The 23,195-nt window shown below is 37.0% G+C and overlaps 3 protein-coding genes and 1 non-coding gene across 4 annotated transcripts; 1 reads left to right on the top strand and 3 right to left on the bottom strand.

Annotated features, from left to right (window-relative positions):
• Positions 1–3,888: 3,888 nt before the first annotated feature.
• Positions 3,889–6,892, bottom strand: LOC122655855 (IAA-amino acid hydrolase ILR1-like 1). The gene is made up of 5 exons (XM_043850224.1): positions 6,496–6,892; positions 6,226–6,351; positions 5,203–5,517; positions 4,440–4,568; positions 3,889–4,339 (listed from the first exon to the last, which is right to left on the bottom strand). The coding sequence occupies exons 1-5, from the start codon at positions 6,856–6,858 to the stop codon at positions 3,932–3,934; spliced, it is 1,341 nt and encodes a 446-aa protein (XP_043706159.1). The 5' UTR covers positions 6,859–6,892; the 3' UTR covers positions 3,889–3,931.
• Positions 6,893–10,507: 3,615 nt separating this feature from the next.
• TRNAL-CAG lies at positions 10,508–10,588 on the top strand. Its single transcript has one exon. It is a non-coding gene; the product is annotated as a tRNA-Leu (tRNA).
• Positions 10,589–10,897: 309 nt separating this feature from the next.
• LOC122655853 (IAA-amino acid hydrolase ILR1-like 4) lies at positions 10,898–13,726 on the bottom strand. Its single transcript, XM_043850222.1, has 5 exons — positions 13,362–13,726; positions 12,435–12,560; positions 11,848–12,162; positions 11,423–11,551; positions 10,898–11,327 (listed from the first exon to the last, which is right to left on the bottom strand). The coding sequence occupies exons 1-5, from the start codon at positions 13,722–13,724 to the stop codon at positions 10,920–10,922; spliced, it is 1,341 nt and encodes a 446-aa protein (XP_043706157.1). The 5' UTR covers positions 13,725–13,726; the 3' UTR covers positions 10,898–10,919.
• Positions 13,727–17,687: 3,961 nt separating this feature from the next.
• On the bottom strand, positions 17,688–20,495 carry LOC122655854 (IAA-amino acid hydrolase ILR1-like 4). Its single transcript, XM_043850223.1, has 5 exons — positions 20,132–20,495; positions 19,335–19,460; positions 18,738–19,052; positions 18,259–18,387; positions 17,688–18,163 (listed from the first exon to the last, which is right to left on the bottom strand). Exons 1-5 carry the CDS (start codon positions 20,492–20,494, stop codon positions 17,756–17,758), a joined length of 1,341 nt encoding a protein of 446 aa, XP_043706158.1. The 5' UTR covers position 20,495; the 3' UTR covers positions 17,688–17,755.
• Between the last annotated feature and the right edge of the window lie 2,700 nt (positions 20,496–23,195).

Below are 23,195 nucleotides of genomic sequence, written 5' to 3' on the forward strand. Positions count from 1 at the left end.
AGAGAAAGAGATATGAATCTCTTTTTTCCTTTTTTTATTAAGAAGTCATGGATTCATGCCATAGTTGAGTTGGATGCTTCAGTCATTCCTCCCATAATCCATACATCTCTGATCTAATCTAAGCTCTCTGGCTATACAAAAGGACGAATAAATGCAGTCTCTTTCTCAAACTGGATGAGTCAGGCTTCACTTCAGAGTCGCTCCTAACAGCGGACCAGTGATGCAACCCCATAACGCATGTGACAAAGTTGCTGCCCCTTCCACGTTGCCTTCTGGGCCCACAGGGTCTATATTTATATTATCCAAGCCGTCGTTGCATTGGGCCCCAACTACCTCTTCTACTTTGGATTTGGGATCATTTTCAGTACAGTAAATACTCAATTGGACAAAACTTGGCAGCTGCCCGGGTTGCAGTCATGTTCCTACTGCCCCAATCATAGGCATGGATTTGGAATCCTAAAGTATATTCTAGAAAATATTAAAATCTATAAGGTATTATGAATCCAAAGTGGAAAAGAATTATTCCAAGTTGGTGCTTGTTATTGGGGGCCACAACAACTTGGGTTGCAATCAAAAGTTTTCCTATGCATCTTGTGGATGGAGGATAATAAATTTTTTTTTTTTGTAAATAACATCTTTTATTTTTCTAAAATTGAAATGAAAGATCATTATTAATTAACGAAGGTGCAACGGTAAAATTATTGTATTACGACTTAATGGTTCAGTGATGAGACACTCGTGCATTAGGTATTCTACTTTTTTTATCTTCTTTTTTCTTCTTTTTTATTTTTCTTTTTTTTTTTTTTTTTTTTTTTTTGTGTTAACGTAGACACCCATCACATTTCCATTAATGACCATGGTGAAAGAATATTTCATTAGCTTAACCGTCGAAGAAGGAAAACTGCCTCAAATTTATAATGTGTGACATATTCATTTGTGAAAGATGATGGTCTAGATAAGTTAAGTTCTATGATTCTGTCCCGTTTCATGCTTGTCTTTCATCAAAATATCTTATGCAATTGGTGCCTTAACAAAGATTTTTTTTATTAAATAAAAATAAGAAGAAAGGAACTAATGATGGGTTTTGATCAAAGTACCTACCAGTGGGTCAGAAATAAAAGATGAGCCCTGGCTTAGAAATTCCATATTTCAATTAGAAATAGAAATATTTTAGTGACAGATAACGTGGTTAAACATCAAAATATACTTTTAGCAATTAGTAGATAAACCCGTTTGCTGAAAGCCATGGTTCTCTCTACCTCTCTTTTTCTCTCAAGTAAATTCTTGTTTCATCCACGAATTGAATCTCATTAGAAGCTATTTGGATGAAACTTATTGTTGGCGAGACAAAAGTGAGGGGGAGTCCTGGCGAGATAAGGACACTAGATCACTCCAATCCCAATATAGTAAGAAATCGTGAAGAATTATATGGTGATTATGATTACCCAATTAACAATTGTAATCAATCTCTATTTTACTTTATTTAAGGAGATAAATCCTTTTCAGAAAATAAGTTGAATGGGGATTAGCATCGTGGATGTAGCCTACGGGTGAACCACGTTATTTTCTTGTGTTCTCTATCATTTTCTCTTCTCTTATCTTCTTGTTTCTCGGATTTTCTATGCGATTAAAGCTGAAAACACTTATATAGTTCGATTGTAGCCCATTTAGTATGGGCCTTTTATAATCCACTTAGGATCATGTAAGTAAATCATAGATGTCAGACATTTGTGTTGGATTAATTGCATTTGATGTATATATCTATCAAACCCAATTTAATATAATTAAATTAAGGGCAAAAAGTCTCTACTTGGTCGCATGGTCTCTACACAAGCGTCTAGGCCAATAAGTGAACACGCCTGGATATCTACCCACGGGGCATAGGTGTCAAGTCACGGTGCCCTATGAGAGGGCGTAGGAAACACCACCAAGTATAGATCTTTTTTCTTTTAAATTGATTAATATATTTTTATATCCATGTGCTTTTTGTGATTAATTTAATAATGTGCAAATGCCCACTTTTACCGTTAGTAGTTCACAACTATGGATACTTTTGGGCACTCTATTCTAGCGTTGCCACCTTGTATATTTTTCTAATGGAATTATTTTGGAAAAATAAATATGGGCACTTAATTGTGTTGAACATTGATCCATTGGAATTTTCGTTTTGGTTTACCGTCATTGTATTTGCAAGGAGAATTTCAGTAGTTACTTTTCCCGTATCTAAGAGGCACTTACTGTTGCGTTTATATTTCATGTGATTGTGGTGATCCAATGATTGATGTCTATCGACAGGACTAACAACACACCAAATGCTCGTTGTATGATACATGTGTGAATGTGAGTGTTTATCAACATGGTTTCACACCCCCAACAAGGTGAACATCTAAGTACGTGAGTAATTGGATAATAATCGATCAGAATCTGGGGTCTTGATAATATTAGTTTAATATTATTATTTGAAATAATTTTCAAATAGTTTTAGTTGATCATTGGTCCTAATACTCACCATTAATTATACATTATAGTAGCAATTTGGCGGGTTTTTTGATTGCATACTTGTGAGGATGCATTGTGGATGTTGGTAGTATGAAGATAAAATATAATGAAAGTATCAATTATAGGGAGTTTTCAGGTTACGTCTTTTATATAGATGTCTATTTGTTAAATTAAGGATAACTTAAAAGGCTACTCTTTAGGATCACACCGCATTACATGAACTTGACCGTTGATTTATAATCTCATAATTAAGGTTTTCTATTTAAAGAGAGGCTTGATTCAAACCCTAGTTGTTGCACACAATTATTCTCAGCAGTTGAAAAATAAAGAGTTCTTGAGAGAGAAAAAGAGAGTCTTCTTCCTAAAACTATGGTTTCTATCGTTGGAGTTGGAGCAAATCTTTGGAGATCGTGTTCTTATGTTTCATTCATTTGGAGGAATGTGTCATTAATGCGTTCTAGGTAACCTATTTTCCCCAACAATTAGATTTGTTATCACATGTGTTCATTGAGATCCTTCTTAATAATTTTTGTTATGTATTTGATACCATACCATATCCGCTCCTACCAACAATTTGGATTGTATTGGCAGGCCTCTCAACAATATATTATGAACTAGTTTTCCCACACTAACATTTATGCTTGTATGTTTTCTAGTATTCAAAAGATTTCCTAGTTTGGCAAGACAAGAGAGCATATCTACACTTACCCCGTATTTTGCCACTTGAAAAAGTGATATGACGGTCTTGACCGTACGGTTATTTAGAAAATGGTCTAGATTATACATCAAATTTCTGAATTAGATTTTTATCATATACCTTCTTATTTTTTTAAGATCCTACTCTCTCCTATTCTATGAGGGGGAGGGAAGGTGTGAACCAGAAGACTTGAACCCAAGACCTTCTAGTAGGATGGGCTTTAACACTCCATACCCACATCATATAATATACCCTCCTATGTATAGATTGAAATATTCATTTGTATTTCCAGCTATCCATATCTTTTTGGGAAAAAAGTTACATTTGTCCATCGAACTTTTAGAACGTTGTTTTGCCATTTGTGCAACTCTATTTTGACTAAAACTTGACATATTAACAGGTTCCATGTGATTTGCTATGTGGCAGATTATTGTACCCATTTAGAGTAACTCTCTAGATCTGATGGCGTTAAATCAGCGTGAATGGATATGAAACGTGGCCTTAGGAGAGCGCCATTGGAGAAGAATCCTCTTCAAAGACGCTGGAGAGGATCCGGACTCTAGAGAAACCTAATCATTCTTGTACATTTTTGCATCCTGTTATGGTGTCCCAATGGGTGTCCGAATGGGTGTCCTGCAGGAACCTTCATCCCACAGAGTCCACACTTAAAACTGCCCAAATCAAGCTTCAAACAGAGCAGTGCTTGCATAAACCACTGATACTATAAGAATCACCTCATAATTCATTATGAGCCTTTCCCTCTGCCAACTGAGACTTGGGTTGGAACTCAATAAGGTACCTCATTGCCAAAGATGCTTGTAGTGCTGCACCATAAGGAAGTGAATCTTCATTGAGTGTGAAATTAGGGTTGTGGTTAGCTGCAAGAGGTCCCTTTTTCTCATCTTTCATCCCAAGGAAGAAGTTGTATGCAGGTATGATCTCAGAGAAGAAGGCAAAGTCCTCTGCTCCCATCGTAGGTTTCATTATTTCCAAGTTCTGCACACCAATCATATCCCCTGCAACCTTCCAGAAGTGCTCATGCAAGTCTTCATTGTTTACAGTCACTGGACAGAAGGGCTTCTTGTCTTCAAGGAAATCAACCTTTGCACTGCACCTATGTACTGCAGCTCCTCCTTTGATAACCTGTATCAGTACTTGCATTTTAAAAGCATTAGTGATCACCAATATCATCATAAGCTGTGTATGATCGAAGTTCACATTTCATTGATACATTTATAAATACCTCTTCAATTCTTTGCTTGAGTTGCATAAACCTTTCATTTGAAAGAGCTCGGAATGTACCACCAATTTTTACAGCATCTGGAATAACATTGAATGCACTACCTCCTTGAAACTTTGCAACTGAAACTACCTGCCAGTTAATCATGAACAAGTTCATAATGTTTATAGGATTTATAATCCTCTAAAAAGGTAAAAATAAGGTTATCATTTTTTTCTCACCAATAATTTGTTGGGGCTTCACACGGAAGGCAGAAGTAAAGATGTGAGTTACTTTTTATGGTTAGTTTTTAAGGATGAATTCTACTCAAGTGCTAAAATGTGGTGTCCAAGAACCTATAAATCTCCAATTTGACTCAAGGAGAGCCGTGGCAGGAGCTGGAGGATCCAGCCTAGCAAAAAGAGGGGAGGGGGTTGGTTAAACTACTCACATTGATGTGGGATAATTATTTCTACCATCCCCCCTCTCCCTGTAGGAGCAATCAAGATCTTTCCCGTCTCTCCCTTCATGCGGGAGAGATCAGATCTGTTTTGACTTTATCTAAGAGTCACACTAGTTTGGCACGTCTTGACTTTGCCACAACCTTGGCTTTAGTACCACTTCTTAAGGATTTGGCTAGCCTTTTAATGATGAGTTTTACCCAAATTACTAAAACATAATTCTGATTAGTTGGGAGAAAAAAAACAAAAGCTAAACTATTCTTGCATTTGAGATCAATAGAATTAAACAAGAAAATCTCTCAAACATTAAGGGGAGAAAATCATACTTGAGAATCTAGAGGATCAGTTTCACGAGAAACGAGATGCTGCAAGCCAACAACTGCATTGGAGGCAGCTAAAATTGGGTCAATTGTATGGTGAGGCATGGCTGCATGACCCCCTTTTCCAGTTATTACTGCCTCAAAGAAGCCACTCCCAGCCCTAATAAGGCCAGGCCTGGAAGCTACTGAACCAACGGGTACTTCAGTGGATACATGGAGTGCAAAGATAGCAACAACGTTCTCCAATGCTCCTTCCTCAATCATTTTCTTTGCTCCTGCACCACCTTCCTCAGCTGGTTGGAAAAAAAGAGCAACAGTTCCCTGTTGTAATTTCAACATTAGAAAACATTTCAACATATAAATTTTTCTAAGTAAATTTTATATCAAAACAAACGGAGCCTAAGTATACAAATAAAATTACCGGTATACAAATTATTGAATGTATATTTCTAAGCAAATAAATAATTAAAGGAAAGAGAACACTACCCGATCACATAACGCATGCCGCCCCTGCTCTTGACACAAGGGCGCATGAAATGATCGTTGCAACCCCTGTAACCCCGAAAATGAAAAGGAGTGTGCGGCCATTTTACAAGGCTCTGTGTCAGGGCGCAAGGGTGACATGTTTGGTGCAACCGGATGGCTTTCTTTCTCCCAATAATTAAATATTAATCATTAATTTATCTTGATAATTACGACATAACCCATATAGATATAAGTTATAACTATTATTTTATCTTGATAATAGATTTGAAACTTTATTTTTTTGTCCCTTAATCTATTTAATGCAGTCCTTAAGTAGGGATAAAAATGGGTTTTTAGGAAGTTAAAAAAATAATTTAATATATAACATTTAATGTAGCTCCTATGTGAAATGACAGATTTACCCTCATTAAAAAGTTACATCAAATATTTTTTTAAATAAGACAAAAGACAATTAAATGAAGGTGTCAAGTTCTAAGGATTAAGTATTAATTTATCGTATTAACAGGAAGAAAAAAAAAAAAAAAAAAAAAAAAAAAAAAAAACCTGAATATTATCACGATACTGATTAAGGATTTTAGCTGCACCAAGAAGCATGGCAACATGACCATCGTGCCCACAAGCGTGCATCTTCCCAGGGACTTTACTCTTATGCTCCCACTCCACAATTTCCTATTTCATCACAGTAGTAGAACCCCACAAGTATATAAGCAGAATCACATAACAAAACTAAATAATTCTTCAAAGAAACTAAATGGAGAAAAAAAGAATTTATTTATTTTTTCTTTGTGAGTCAGTCTGAATATTCTTAATTACCTGCATAGGAAGAGCGTCCATATCTGCTCTAATCCCGACGAACGGTGCTTTACCGGTGCCAACATAGCCGACGACGCCGGTACCTGCAAATGGGTGTTTGTAAGGGATGCCCATCTTATCAAGCTCAGCTCTGATAAGCTTACTGGTCTCAAATTCCTCGTAAGCAATTTCTGGGTACTCATGTATTTTCCTCCTAACACCTACTATCCAATCCATAAACTCTGGTGTTTTGGCATGGCTTAGATAACTCACAGAACTTTCAGCAAGTTCTTTGGCCGTCAAGGAAGAACTTGAGAAAGTGAGTATCGTCTGAAATAAGTGAAGGATAAATATTAGAGAAAAAACCCATCTGCTGAAAGCCATGGTTCTCTCTCTCTCTCTCCAACTGAGCTTAGAAGTCGACGAATATATATATATATGGAGGTACGTAGTTTGTGGGGAATCTAACAAACGAGAGAAAGAGATATGAATCTCTTTAAGATTTTTTATTTTTATTTTGGTAGACTCTCTTTAAGATTAGAAGTCATGGATTCATGCCATGGCTGAGTTGGCTGCTTCAGTCATTCCTTCCATAATCCATGCCTCTCTCTCTCTCTCTCCAAGAGGACCATAACGCATGTGACAAAATTGCTGCCCCATCCACGTTGCTTTCTGGGTCCACAGGGTCTATGTCCATATTATCCAAGCCGTCGTGGCATTGGGCCCCAACCACCTCTTCTACTTTGGATTAGGGATAATTTTCACTAGAGCAATACACGAATATTTATTTATCCCCTTTAGTTCCCCAGTGCCTCTAACAAGGGGGTGCAATGACCACTCTACCTTTGATCGAATACTCTATTTGGGAGAGGTCCACCCCCCTTATTAGAGACACCGGGGAACTAGGCCAGACAGGGAATTGGAGGAGATATGGATGATAAAATTTTTTTGTAGATATCCTTTTATTGGCATCTTTTACGTACATGTACTGCATTATGTTCGGTATTTGATCGATACATCAAAAACTCCAGAGTTGCTGGAACACATTAAATCATGTCTTTTAACTTATCTCATACTACGCTGACCCAATCTAGTGATCATAGGCACATAACACATTACTAGCAACATTTTTTTCCTAAAATTGGAATGAAGTCTCAGTGATAAAGGCTCAATGTTAAGTTTGTTGCATATTATGATTCACCCCAGATCCCTTAGTGGTGGGAGCGTCCTGCACTGATTATACCCTTTATTTGTAATGAAGGTTCAATCTACTTGTCTTTTTAATTATGTTTCTTTGGCAAAAAGCTCTCTTATGCTTGCAAGTATCTAAGGGTGGTTAACAAATAAAAAAATGCTAAAAAATATCTCATCAATGAGACGACAATTCAAATTTGATAAATTTATAAGGAGACATTTTTGTTCTATCATAGAAGAAGGTAATTAAACCCAAGATCTGACCTTTAATTAATTGAAACTTCCCTTACTTGTTGAAGGATGAAAATACCTCTCCTTCATTTAAGACACCCATTACATTTTTAATTAATTAATGGTCACGGTGAAAGAATATCTCATTCATCGTGGATGAAGGAAAACTACCTGAAATAATTTATATTTGTGAAAGATGAAGTTAGATAAGTCAAGTTGTATGATTCTGACCCGTTCGTGCTTGTCTTTCACCAAAATATCTTATGCAATTGATGCCTTGACAAAGAATTTTTAATAAGATAACAGTTCTTAACAATGTATAAGTCATCAAGGGTAGATTGGTTTTACAATGAATACCTAACCAATACGTTGTTTAATATCTACTAATTGATAAACTGTATTTTGATATTCTACCACCTTGTTTTTTTTTTATCTTTTTGTAAATAATGTTCTTCTGAGCCACACGACGCAACATTCTTCTTCCCATGAAAAATACTAATCGTTGTGGATCTTAACAATGGATAAGCAAGCTAGGTTGCTTTTGGACTAGCCACTCGTTAAATTTCAAAACCAAATCTCGAGCATTTCACATCCTACTTTCAACCAACCATTGGCCATCCTTCTCACATAGGGCCCCCTATATATGAGCTGGACGTGTGGCATCCTCTTCCCATACCCCCATCATTTTTTGCGAAGGATTCCATTCGCTGCCCTATTTTTAATCAATCTTTCAAATGATTGACTTTTTAATTGATTTTCAAAGTCTAATTTTGGACCATATATAGATCTCCTGCGTCCACAAAATTTAGACCCATCAGATATTAGAAGAATGCAAACTCATGTATGGTTCAACATGCAAGTGATATAAATCGTGATAATCTATCAAGGGGATTCTAAATCTATCCAATGGTCAGTCTGACAATTATTAATCTATATATATATATATATATATTGAAATGTGATAAGCATAATAGAAAGGATTCCTAGTACAAATAACATGAATTATCTTTCAAAGTATGCTCAAATTGTGTATAATGAACTCAATAATTTCAAGAGAGAATTGGGAAATGTTTTTCCCACTTGCTTCACCAAATGGGGGTTATCTTAAGTTGGTTGGAGATAGGATCTCATCTTATATATCAGAACAAAGATATTCTCCCTATTTACCCATTTATCCGTCTAGGTGGGAATGATATGTAACTTCAATTAAATATATAATTCAATTAAGGAAAAAAAAGATTGCTAACTGGTTGCGTGATTCTTAGGCCCAGACACGGGATCATGTGAAATTATCGTTTAACCCCAATGAAATAAAATACCCTATTTAGACATGTCCCCTTACACATGCTCTAATTGGTCCCGCATTAGTACAGGTGCTACATGACCACACAACAATCACTTGCCCTTCAATTAATATAGTAATCTAAATCTCATCTCTTAATCTAGTTAATCCATTACAAGATATCAATATATGGGGGTAAATGATTGAGTTTTGCTGTAAAAACTAACATGTGGCCAATTTAGAACGTGTCCTTCTTATTCAAGGTTGGATTTATCAAATCATACATCCATGTGGCAATTTAGGTAGTTAGTGCATGAAACTTCCATGGGTGGACCTACAATAAGAAACTTTACATATTGAATTTAATCTGAGGATAACGATTAACCGTTGAACTCGCAAATGGGTCCACAGCCAAACGAATCCTTTCTCTCTTAAAGCCCAATTATCGTACAATATGTTTCTTTTATCTTCTCTTCCTAAAAGGTAACACTCAATGAAATGGAATAATTCACTTCCCCCTTTGGGTTTATAAATATCCTCCTAGATTTTAGTATTTTTTAAAATACCCTTTAAGATCCCGTTTCCTTAGCTGCTAGCCTTGTATCAGAAACGCAAAATTTCGTCCGATTTCAATTCCCCAAACGTCTCCCCCCCCCCCCCCACCCCCATTCCCATTCCCATTCCCATTCCCATTCCACTACACCCCCAATGTCCAAACTTGAAATTCAACTGTAGTAACACGTTTCTTTCTTTCATGAAAAGGATTGCTTCAACGGTGCAGACCAAATGCACAAAAGACGTATCCAAGGATTGTTGTCATAAGGGAGAGGGTTCTTTGAGCAAGCTGAATAGAAGAGTGCACCAATGAGTTGTGATGGAACGGTTTCATACATGATAAGGCAGCAAAGTCACTTCATATGAGGAGGAGAGATAGATAGATAGAGAGGGTGCTTGTGTACCCTCCCCTCATGGCTCAGAGAGCCTTTTATCTTTTCTTTATAATTCTCATCAAAAGAAGTATCTAGAATTAATGTTCATGATATTGGTTGCAACCTGTTATTGACATAGATACCACTAGATGTGTCGGGTTTTTTTTTTTTTTTTTTGGCACCTGTGAGTGAGCCAATCACTACTCATCTGCCAATATATGAAGCTAGCATAAATTTTGTTTGGCTATATGTAACACACACTACTATTTATGCGTGGTTGTTTACATCTTCAACCTGCAAGTGATCGTGAATTTGAGTCTAGAAACAGCTTCTCTGTGAAAACAGGGATAAGACTGCTTACAATGAGTACATTCCCATGTAATTTCAATATAAACAAGTCAAGATGGCCGAGTTGGTCTAAGGCGCCAGTTTCAGGTACTGGTCCGAAAGGGCATGGGTTCGAATCCCATTCTTGACATTTAATTTATTTTTTTTAGTGGTATATTCAGCTGTTGTACAACCTATCAAAAAACAAAGCCATTTCTTTATTTTTTTGGTAGAAGAAAACAAAGCCATTTCACTAGGGTCAAACTGGGTGGGGGACCTTCCTCTCTCAGAGTCAACACTTCATAGATATTTGTAATGGACCTGTTTCTTATTGGTGTACTTGTCATTCATTTACACAAATACACAGATCAGTTTTATTGATACAGGTATTATCTTTAGCTGCTGCAGGTGCATGGGAACCAAAACTCGGTACCAAGAGAAGCAATTGCACAGCAAACCACTGATACTATAAGAATCACACCTCATAGTTCATCATTGACCTTTCCTTCTCCCAACTGAGACTTGGGTTGGAGCTCAAGAAGGTAACTTGTAGCCAAAGATGCATGTAGTGCTGCACCATAAGAAAATGCATCTTCATTCACTGTGAAATAAGGGGAATGACTATTTGCAAGAGGTCCCTTTGTCTCATTCTTCATCCCAAGGAAGAAGTAGTATCCAGGTATGACCTCAGAGAAGAATGCAAAGTCCTCTGCTCCCATTGCTGGTGGTCTCACTACCATGTTGTGAACACCAAGCATATCCCCCGCTACTTTCTGGAAGTGCTCATGCAAGTCTTCACTGTTTACAGTTACTGGGTAGAAGGGCTTCTTGTCTTCAAGGAAATTAACCTTTGCACTGCACCTATATACTGCAGCTTGTCCCTTGATAACCTATATCACTTGCATTTTAAAAGCATTAGTACTCATCATGATCATAAGCTGTTTATGATCAATGTTCACATTTCATTGATATTATCTATATATACCTCTTCAATTCTCTGCTTGAGATGCATAAAACTTTCTTTCGAAAAAGCTCGGAATGTGCCACCAATTGTTACAGCATCTGGAATAACATTGAACGCGCTACCTCCTTGAAACTTTGCAACTGTAACTACCTACAGGTATATCATGAACAAATTAAGTTCATATGAAACAGAAATAAGTAGAGGGAAAATGTTTACTAGGTACCTCAAAGAAATATTTCTTCATGGATCTTGTAGGTATCAATTTCTAAACCACAGTGATACTCAAACAGGGGAGTTTCAACTGAGAAATAAAGGGATATAAATACAGGGCTAAGGGTATATTGGTTACTTTACTTTAATGAAAAGAACAACAAAAGCTAAACTATTCAAGAATTTGAGTTTAGAAAAAAAGAAAATCTGTAACATTAAAAGAGACAAAACCATACTTTTGAATCCAGAGGATCAGTTTCACGAGAAACAAGATGCTGCAAGCTAGAAATCACATTAGAAGCTGCTAAAATTGGGTCAATTGTATTATGAGGCATGGCTGCATGACCCCCTCTTCCACTTATTACTGCCTCAAAGAAGCCACTTCCAGCCATTGTAGATCCAGACCTGAAACCCACTGAACCAACAGGTACATCCTTGTTTACATGGAGCCCAAAGATTGCATCAACTTTCTCCAATGCTCCATCTTCAATCATTTTCTTTGCTCCACCACCACCTTCCTCAGCTGGTTGGAAAAAAAGAACAACAGTTCCCTGTTCAAATCACAAAATTGCATTGACATTACCCACATTGCATACAATAATCACCCATCATTTTGGAAGTTATCAAAAGCAAAGTATGATTTTCTTTCAGAAATAAGTTCTTATGGTGAATATCTTAGACAAATAGAACAACAAAATAGTTGAGGTTCGAGGTTCAGCAGAGAATTAAACATGCTTAATGGTGTACTTACTGCTGTAATAGTTGCAGATGAATAGAAGATAAAGATAATTAGTAGATTCAATGACAAAAGAAGCTCACAAACCTGCAAATTATCGCGGTACTCTTGAAGCAGCTTAGCTGCGCCAAGAAGGATGGCAACATGAGCATCATGCCCACAAGCGTGCATCTTTCCAGGGACTTTACTCTTATGTTCCCACTCCACACTTTCCTATTTCATTACAGTAAAGCCCAATTAAGCAAAATCACAGAACAAAACTCCTAATGACTTAAACCCATTAGAAAAATATTCAAAACTTAACCATACAGAGCACAAAATAATCAATTATCAAGCCCACAAATGCATTTGACCTCATCTTGTAGAACCATATAATTGTTGGGTTTGGTGGCTTTTATCTACACTGATTGATGGGTTGGTCCAATGGTCTAGTTTGGATTGTCCATAAGAGGTGAAAAGTCTTCCACAATGTTGGGTCTTTCAACTAAGTGGAAGTGGTTGATGGTTGAAGACATTAAGCAAAGTGGAGTCTTCCAAGAGGAACTTTAAAAGAAGCGTGCAATGGATATCCTCTAAGGAGAGAGAAAATGAAAATCTTGCCCAACAAAATAGAGGAGAGAGAGTTAATGGGTTTTCTATTAAGAGAGAGAAAACAAGAAGGTAGAAGAGTGAAAAGAGGTGACTGAGTGATCAAGTGAGAAAAGAGAAGCTAGAAAAGGTGTACAAGGGATTGGGATTTGGAAAACAAATTGCAAGGTTGTATATTATTTTATTCTCTTGTTTTCAATAGAAGATTGAATCACTCTGTGGATATAGGTAGAGCATTATCGAACCACATAAATCTCTTGTTTCTTGTGTAATTGTTTGTCTTTTATATATATATATAAACTTGTTGATCTTGCACATATTGAATTTGTAATGAGAAAGTTGTTACCCACCCCTAACAATAATAACTCTTCAAAGAAAATAGAGGGAAAAAAAAAATTTTTAGTAAGTATGATACTGATTACTGACCGGCATGGCAAGAGCATCCATATCTGCTCTTAGTCCTACGAAGGGTGGTCTACCGGTACCAATATAGCCAAGAACGCCGGTAACTGCAAGTGGGTATTTGTAAGGAACGCCCATCTTACCAAGCTCGGCTCTGATAAGCTTACTGGTCTCAAATTCTTCATATCCAAGTTCTGGGTTCTCATGTATTTTTCTCCTAATACCTACCATATAATCCACAAGCTCTTGTTTTTTGGCATGGCTAAGAAAATTCACAGAAATATCAGCAAGTTCTTTGGCTGTCAAGGAAGAACTTGAGAGAGTGGGTATTGTACCAAACAAGTGAAAGATGAATATTAGAGAAAAAACCCATTTGCTGAAAACCATGGTTCTCTGCAACTGATCAGCTTAGAACTCAGCAGACTCACTGTTGAGTGCTGAACTGCTGATTGAACTATGTTTTTAGTTTGTGAGGTTTATAGCAAGCAAGGCACGCCCTCCGTGACACTTAATGGGTCATGGATTCATAGCCATGACCCATGCATGGCTGCTTCTGTCATTCCCTCTCTCTCTCTCTCTCTGTCTCTCTTTCTTGGCAAACTGGATGGGTCATGCTTCACTTCAGTTCGTGGGCAGGTGATGTAACCCCATGACACGCATGTGACAAAATTGCTACACTTTCCACGTTGGATGTGGTAGGATAGATAGAGCCAAGGTTCCATATCCATGGCTGATGAGGCTTTGACCCCCCCCCCCCCAACCACGTCAACTATTTCAGAATATTTGGGTTCATCTCACTTTCAAACTTAGAGTTGATGTGGATATATAACATCTATACAAATTCTGAAACTCAATTTAGCTAGATATTTGGATTGTGCTGGCTGGTTGCTGAACAATAGATTATGAATTCTTACCCCAAAAATATAAAACAATGGATTATGAATTTGTTTTTCGTCAATACTTTGCTATAAGAAAACATATATTCTTATAGGCAAAAGATTTTTCTAGTTTGGCACAACAAGAGAGTCTTCCAAGACGAACACCTTCTGTTCTTCTTGGAAGAGTGATGTGCCAATCTTCACCGTATGGATATTTGAAAATAGTTTAGATTGGTCATATGTCATATGTCATATGTCAAATTTCAGATTTAGATTCAACAATTTGTCATCTATGTATTGAAATTGTCACTTCTATTTTCAATTGTTGATTTTTTTTTTTCCATAAAAGAATACATTTATCCATTGGAATTTAATATTTTTTTTTCACTTAAACCACTCTATTTTGGCTGAAACTTGACATAAACAAGAGACATTTGAGGTCACCCATCCACATAAGATTTGCTTCATGCAATCTTCCATGTGGAAGATATTTGTGCCATTCTAAAGAAACTCTTTAGACGTACTAGACTACAAAAACTTCATCTATTTATACATTTTTTTTGCTTCATGTTGTTATTTTTCTTTCTTCTTTTTTTTTTTTTTTTTTTTTCCTATGGCCCATAAAAGATAGGTCTCTTGTGTGGTGGTCAACCTAGTATTTGATATTTCTTCAAGGATAAAGATACTAAGAGTTGTAGGTCCTAGCATTGGATTGGAAAGGTGAAGTTTGGACTAGCAATCCATTAAATTTCAAAAACAAATTATTTCAATCATACAGCCCTTGATGTTTTAGCATTTCCCATCCTACTTTCAACCAACCATTTATTTTTATTTCTCCATTGAATGTTTAGAACATTGTTTTGCCATTTGTCCAACTCTAATTTGACTAAAACTTGACATATAATTATCCAGGGTTATTCAGATCCATCGATCCACAAAATTTCAGGTCCATGTGATATACCTTGTGGCAGATTATTGTACCCATCTAGAATAACTCTCTTAGATCTTGATGGGCTAGAGAAAGGACTAGAGAAACTTAATCATTATTGTACATTTTTTTAATCCTGACGTTATTTTTGCTTTCTTTCTACAGCCCACAAAAGAAGGGCCTCCTATGTGACCCATATGGTATTTACCATTTCTTCATATAAAAATATGGAGAAGAGAAAGCTGCCCAGTCGTGTTCCCCTGCGCCCATATAAAAGAGGAGGGGGGGGGGGAATGACAACCCTGTCCTTCCTGTTGGATGCCCCTGCACATCCTTTCATTGGCCCCCAAGCAGGTGCAAGGGTCACATGTGCATCTTAGTACTGGATAAGCAATTAAGGTGACTTTTGGACTGACCACTCATTAAATTTCAAAACCATATTCTAGCAGATATATGACATCTTAGTACCCTTAGATACCTTTTTTGTGCATTCGCTATAGCTTCATTTATGACGGTGTTTTTAAATAGTGCCGCAATAGCTCCACCCAAAGTGCCGTCATTGCACCATTTTCTTGTAGTGCGCAAGCATAATAGAAAGGATTTTTAGTAAAAAGAAGATTAAACCTTTTTTCTGCATCATTCTAAGTATTCTCAAATTGTCCTTAAATGAACTCAATGAATTTCAGTAGAGAATGCGGAAATATTTTTCCCATTTGCTTCACCAAATAAAGCTTTTCTTAAGTTGGTTGGAGATAGGATCTCGTCTTATATTTCAGAACAAAAACAACCTCTCTAACCCATTTATCCATCTAGGTGGGAATGATATGTAACTTTACTTAAATATATAATTCAGTTAATATATTAATCTAAATTCAGCCCTTAATCCCTAATATGCTATTTAATCCTTTTTTCTTTTTTTTTTGGTAATAGCTACTTAATCCATTTACTTGCAAGATATCAATATATTGGGGTAAATGATCAAGTTTTGCTGTGAAAACTGACCTGTTGCCAATTTAGAACATATCCTTCTTTAAATGAAAGGTTGGATTTATCAAATCATCCTTCCATGTGGCAATATAGGTAATTAATGCATGAAAACTTCCATGGGTGTACCTACAATATGAAACTTTACCAATTGAAATTAATCTGAGGACAACAATTAACCGTCAAACTCACAAATGGGTCTCACATCCATAAAAATCCTTGACCTCCCTCCTAAATTCCAATCCAAAATTTCAAATGAAAAAACACTCATCTTATTTATGTTTCTTGTATCTTCTCTTCCTAAATGGTAACATTCAATGTTTCAATTCTTGGTTTAAGGTCCTTCTTCTTATTCTGCATTAAGGGTGAAATTTTCAATCCCTCAAACATCCCCCCCCCCTCCCAAGTCTAAACTTGAAATTCAACTGTTGTGTTATGTTTCTTCCTTTCATGAAAGATTGCCTCAACCGTGCTGACCAAATGCACAAAAGAGGTATCTAAGGATAGTTTTCATAAGGGAAAGGGTTCTTTGAGCAAGCGGATTAGAGGAGCACACCAATGAGTTGTGACGAATGGTTTTATACATCGAAAGGCAGCAAAGTTATTCATATATGAGGACAGAGATAGAGAGAATGTGCTCATGTACCCTCCCCTGACGGCTCAGAGAACCTTTTATCTTTTCATAATGATTATCAAAAGAGGTATTAGGATTACTGTTCATGATAATGGTTGCCCACCTGTTGTTGACATAGATACCACTAGATGCTTTTTCCTCTCATTAGTTCACTTGTGGGTAAGCCAATCACTACTACTCTGCCCTTATATGAACTAGCATAATTTTTGTTTGGCCATATATAACATAAATTACTATTGATGCATGATTGTTTGCATCTCCAACCTGCAAGTATCCATTGAAAGAGAAATAAGGAAGAAAGCAATGCACTAGTGTCAAACTGAGTGGGGGACCATCATCTCACTGAGTCAACACTTAAACACTGCCCAAGCTCCAAACTAATAGATGTTATGTATGTCTCGAATTCTTGTACTTGTTTCGAAGAATGACCCGCTCCGACATTTTTGGTGACCACCCGAATGGAACTTTTTATGAGATCTGTGATAGTAGCGGAGGACTTGGGCGATAGATGGAGGAGTATTTATATTCTTTATCCACTTTGTTGTAAAGTTAGTGAGATTTGGGGTTTTCGATTTAGGGTTTCTGGGAGAGAGCAGCAGCGCCATTTTTTGGTCTTCTTTAGAGATCTCCATTGTAACTTTCTCTGATTTACATAATGAAACATCTTCCACTTCGCCCATGGACGTAGCACACCATATTAGTGTGTGAACCACGTTAAATCTCTATGTCATCTTGCTCTGTTTTCATTTTTGTTTCGTGTTTTGTTTGGTGTTTGTTTTAACATAGATATTTATAATGGACCTGTTTCTTATTGCTCCTTCTTATTGGTGTACTTGTCATCCATTTATACAAATACACGGACCAGTTTAATTATTGATACAGGTATTATCTTTAGCTGCTGGAGGTTCATGGCACCAAAACTCAGTACCATGGGAAGTAACTGCACAGAAAACAGCTGCTTGCATAACCACTGATTCTGTAATTAAGAATCACCTCATAGTTCATCATTGATCTTTCCTTCTCCCAACTGAGACTTGGGTTGGAGCTCAAGAAGGTAACTCGTAGCCAAAGATGCATGTAGTGCTGCACCATAAGGAAATGCATCTTCATTGACTGTGAAATAAGGGGAGTGATTATTTGCAAGAGGTCCCTTTGTCTCATTCTTCATCCCAAGGAAGAAGTAGTACCCAGGTATGACCTCAGAGAAGAATGCAAAATCCTCTGCTCCCATTGCCGGTGGTCTCACTACCATATTGTGCACACCAAGCATATCTCCTGCCACCTTCTGGAAGTGCTCATGCAAGTCTTCACTGTTTACAGTCACTGGGTAGAAGGGCTTCTTGTCTTCAAGGAAATTAACCTTTGCACTGCACCTATATACTGCAGCTTGTCCCTTGATAACCTAAATCACTTGCATTTTAAAAGCATTAGTACTCATCATGATTATAAGCTTTTTATGATCAATGTGCACATTTCATTGATATTATCTATATATACCTCTTCAATTCTCTGTTTGAGATGCATAAAGCTTTCCTTCGAAAAAGCTCGGAATGTGCCACCAATTGTTACAGCATCTGGAATAACATTGAACGTGGTACCTCCTTGAAACTTTGCAACTGTAACTACCTGCAGGTATATCATGAACAAGTTCATATGAAACAGAAATAATTAGAGGGAAAATGTTTACTAGGTACCTTAGAGAAATATTTCTTCATGGGTCTTGTAGGTATCAATTTCTAAACCACAGAAACACTCAAACAGGGGAGTTTCAACATTTGAATGAATTTTGTAAAAGTAACCCCAAATGAGATAAGATGTGAAATAACAATTGAGAAATACATAGGGACAGAAAGACAGGGCTAAGGCTATATCGGTTGCTTCACTTGAATCAAAAGAACAACAAAAGCTAAACTATTCATGAATTGAGTTTAGAAAAAGAAAATCTGCAACATTAAAAGAGAAAAGAAAAACCGTACTTTTGAATCCAGAGGATCAGTTTCACGAGAAACAAGATGCTGCAAGCTAGAAATCGCATTAGAAGCTGCTAAAATTGGGTCAATTGTATTATGAGGGATGGCTGCATGACCCCCTCTTCCACTTATTACTGCCTCAAACCTGCCACTTCCAGCCATTGTAGGGCCAGACCTGAAACCCACTGAACCAACAGGAACATCCTTGTTTACATGGAGCCCAAAGATAGCATCAACTTTCTCCAATGCTCCATCCTCAATCATTTTCTTTGCTCCACCACCACCTTCCTCAGCTGGTTGGAAAAAAAGAACCACAGTTCCCTGTTCAAATCACAAAATAGCAATGACATTACCCACATTGCAAAAGAAAAGTACATAATAGGGGAGTAAAAACATTGGAAATGTTACAACACAAGCATGATTTTCTTTCAGAAATAAGTTCTCCCATGCCAATCTCAGGAAAATAGAACAACAGAATAGTTGAGGCTTGAGGTTTAGCCGAAAATTAAACAGGCTTAATGGAATAGTTACTGCTGCAAGAGTTGCAGATGAATAGAAGATAAAGACAATTAGTGGATTCAATGACAAAAGATGCTCTCAAACCTGCAAATTATCGCGGTACTCTTGAAGAAGTTTAGCTGCACCAAGAAGGATGGCAACATGAGCATCATGCCCACAAGCGTGCATCTTTCCAGGGACTTTACTCTTATGTTCCCACTCCACACTTTCCTATTTCATCATAGTAAAGTCCAATTAAGCAAAATTACAGAACAAAACTCCCACTGACTAAAACCCATTAGAAAAGTATTTAAAACTTAACCATACAGAGCACAAAAATAATCAATTATCAAGCCTACAAATGCATTTGACCTCATCTTGTAGAACCATATAATTGTTGATGGGTTGGTCCAATAGTTTAGTTTGGATTGTCCATTTAAATGGTAGGTGAAGAGTCTTCAAGTAGAAGACTGGAGAGTGTTCGGTCAAGGGTAGGGTGGTCATTGCGCCCCCTTATTACAGGCACTGGGGGAACTGGGCTGGGCAGGAAACTGGAGGGGACAAAGATTCGCATTATCAAACCACATAAATCTCTTGTTTCTTGTGTGATTGTTTCTCTTTTTTAATATATGAACTTGTTGATCTTGCACATACCGAATTTATAGTGAAAAAGTTATTGAGTTCAAATTTGCTACCCACATGGGGATGGGTGGGGACAAATCTGAACCCTCCATCGGGGTGTGGGACCCATGCCCCATAAAGGGGTCAGATCTGTCCCCACCCGTCCCCATGTGGGTAGCTGATTCGGACTCAAAGGTATTACCCAAACCTAACAATAGTAACTCTTCAAATAATATAGAGGGAAAAAAAAAAACTTGTTTTTAAGTAAGTATGATACTGACCGGCATAGCAAGAGCATCCATATCTGCTCTTAGTCCGACGAAGGGTGGTCTACCGGTGCCAATGTAGCCAAGGACACCGGTAACTGCAAGTGGAAATTTGTAAGGGATACCCATCTTATCAAGCTCGGCTCTGACAAGCTCACTGGTCTCAATTTCTTCATACCCAAGTTCTGGGTTCTCGTGTATTTTCCTCCTAATACCTACCATATAATCCACAAGCTCTTGTCTTTTGGCCTGGCTAAGAAAATTCACAGAAATATCGGCCTGCTCTTTGGCCGTCAAGGAAGAACTTGAGAGAGTGGGTATTGTACCAAACAAGTGAAAGATGAATATCAGAGACAAAACCCATTTGCTGAAAACCATGGTTCTCTGCAACTGATGATCAGCTTAGAAGTTAGAAGTCTGACCGTTGAGTGCTGAACTGCTGATGGACTGTGTGTTTAGTTTGTGGGGTTTATAGCAGCCAAGACACGCACTCCGTGACACTTGATGGGTTCATAGCCATGACCCATGGCTGCTTCTGTCATTCCTTCCAGACTCTCTCTCTCTCGGCAAACTGGATGGATCATGCACTCATGCTTCACTTCACTTCACTTCGTGGGCAGCTGATGTAACTATATAACACGCATGTGACAAAATTGCTAATGCTTTCCAACTTTCCACGTTGGAAGTGGTAGGATTAGATAGAGCCAAGGCTCCATATCCAAGGCTGAAGAAGCGTTGACCTCCTAACCACGTCAACTATTTCAGATTTGGGTTCATGAGTTCATCTCAATATCAAACTTAAGTTTGAAAGTGAGATGAACCCAATAAATTGATGTGGCTAACATGTATACAAATTCTGAAACTCAATGTAACTAGATATTTGGGTTATGCTGGCAGGTCGCTGAACAATAGATTATGAATTTTTACCTCAGAAAAAAAAAAACAACAATGGATTATGAATTAGTTTCCATGAATATTTTTGTAACGCCTTATGAATACGGTTTAGTATCGGCCTACCTAAAAGATCGGTGAGGTATCCCCACCAAGAGATGGCTTAATACTAGAGGATTTGGGAGATCGGTGAAGGGATGCAAATTTAATCTCACATCGATTAGGAAGGGAGATCCTGAGCTATTGATAAAGAGTAGCCTCCTCTACTTGGTATGACGTGTTTTAAAACTTTGAGGCCCATTGGACAGAAGAGGACAATATCATGCAAATAGAAGGATTGTGTCGCAAAAGATTTTTCTAATTTGAGAGAAGAAGAGATTATTTCTAGACGAACACTTTTTTATCTGCATGGAAGAGTGATGTGTCCATCCTCACCGTACAGATATTTAGAAAATAGCTTAGATTGATCATATGTCAAATTTCAGACTTAGATTCAACCATATATTATGCATTTATTGAAATAGTCACTTCTATTTTCAATTGTTGATTTTTTCATTTTAAAAAAATACATTTATCCATTGGCTTTTAATACTTTTGTCACTTAAGCCACTCTATTTTGGCTGAAACTTGACATAAACAAGAGACTTTTGAGTTCACCCATCCACAAAAGATTAGCTCCATGTGTGCCATTCTAGAGAAACTCTTTAGACGTACTGGACTGCAAAAACTTCATCCATTTACACATTTTTTTGCATTATGTTGTTATTTTTCATTTTCCCTTTTTTTTCTATGACCCATAAAAGAAGAACGAAATTTCTATACTAACAACGTGTTTTGCCACTTGGAAGAGCGATATGATGGTCCTAATTGAATGGATTTTTTTTTTTTTTTTAAAATGGTCTAGATTGATCATATATCAAATTTCAGAATTAAATTTTTATTATATACCCTTCTATGTATTGAAATATTAATTTCTATTTCCAGCTATCCATATCTTTTTGGAAAAAATTTCATTTCTCTATTGAACTTTTAGAACGTCGTTTTGCCATTTGTTCAATTCTATTTTGACTAAAACTTGACATATTATCAGGGGTTATTCAAATCCGATCCACAAAATTTCAGGTCCATGTGATATACCTTGTTTTGCCATTTTCTTTTTATGAAAGAGAAACTTAATCATTATTGTACATCTTTTGCATCCTGTTATTGTTTTTGCTCTTTTTCTACAGCCCACAAAAGAAGGGCCTCTTATATGAGCCATATGGAATTTTCCATTTCTTCATGTAAAAATATGGAGAAGAGAACGTTGTCCGGTCGTGTTCCCCTGCACCTACACAAAGGGGGAGGGGGAGGGCAAATGACAACCCTGTCCTTCCTGTTGGATGCCCCTGCACATCCTTTCATTGGCCCCCAAGCAGGTGCAAGGGCCACATGTGCATCTTAGTACTGGATAAGCAATTAAGGTGACTTCTGGACTGACCACTCGTTAAATTTCAAAACCAATTCCAATAGCACAAAAATGACATCTTACTTCCCTTAGATACCTTTTTTGTTCAATCGTTATATCTTCATGTAAGACGGTGTTTTTAAATAGTGCCACGATAGCTCCACCCAAAGTGCCACCATTACACCAATTTCTTGTGTGCACAAGCATAATAGAAAGGATTTTTAGTAAAAACAAGATTAAACCTTTTTCTATATCGTTCTAAGTATGCTCAAATTGTGTATAATGAACTCAATGAATTTCAATAGAGAATGGGGAAATGTTTTTCCCATTTGCTTCACCAAATGAAGCTTTTCTTAATTTATTGGTTGGAGATAGGATCTCATCTTATATTTCTGAACAAAAATAACCTCCCTAACCCATTTAACCATCTAGGTGGGAATGAAATATAACTTCACTTAATTATATAATTCAGTTAATATAGTAATCTAAATTTCAACCCTTATTCCTTTAATCTACTTAATCCATTTACTTACAAGATATCAATATATTGGGGTAAATGATCAAGTTTTGCTGTGAAAACTGACCTGTGGCCAATTTAGAACATATCCTCCTTATTAAATTAAAGGTTGGATTTATCAAATCATCCTTCCATGTGGCAATATAGGTAATTAGTGCATGAAAACTTCCTTGGGTGTACCTACAATATGAAAGTTTACCAATTGAAATTAACCAATCCTTGAG

This window comes from Telopea speciosissima, chromosome 3 (genome assembly GCF_018873765.1).
Source record: "Telopea speciosissima isolate NSW1024214 ecotype Mountain lineage chromosome 3, Tspe_v1, whole genome shotgun sequence".
NCBI classification, from domain to species: domain Eukaryota; kingdom Viridiplantae; phylum Streptophyta; class Magnoliopsida; order Proteales; family Proteaceae; genus Telopea; species Telopea speciosissima.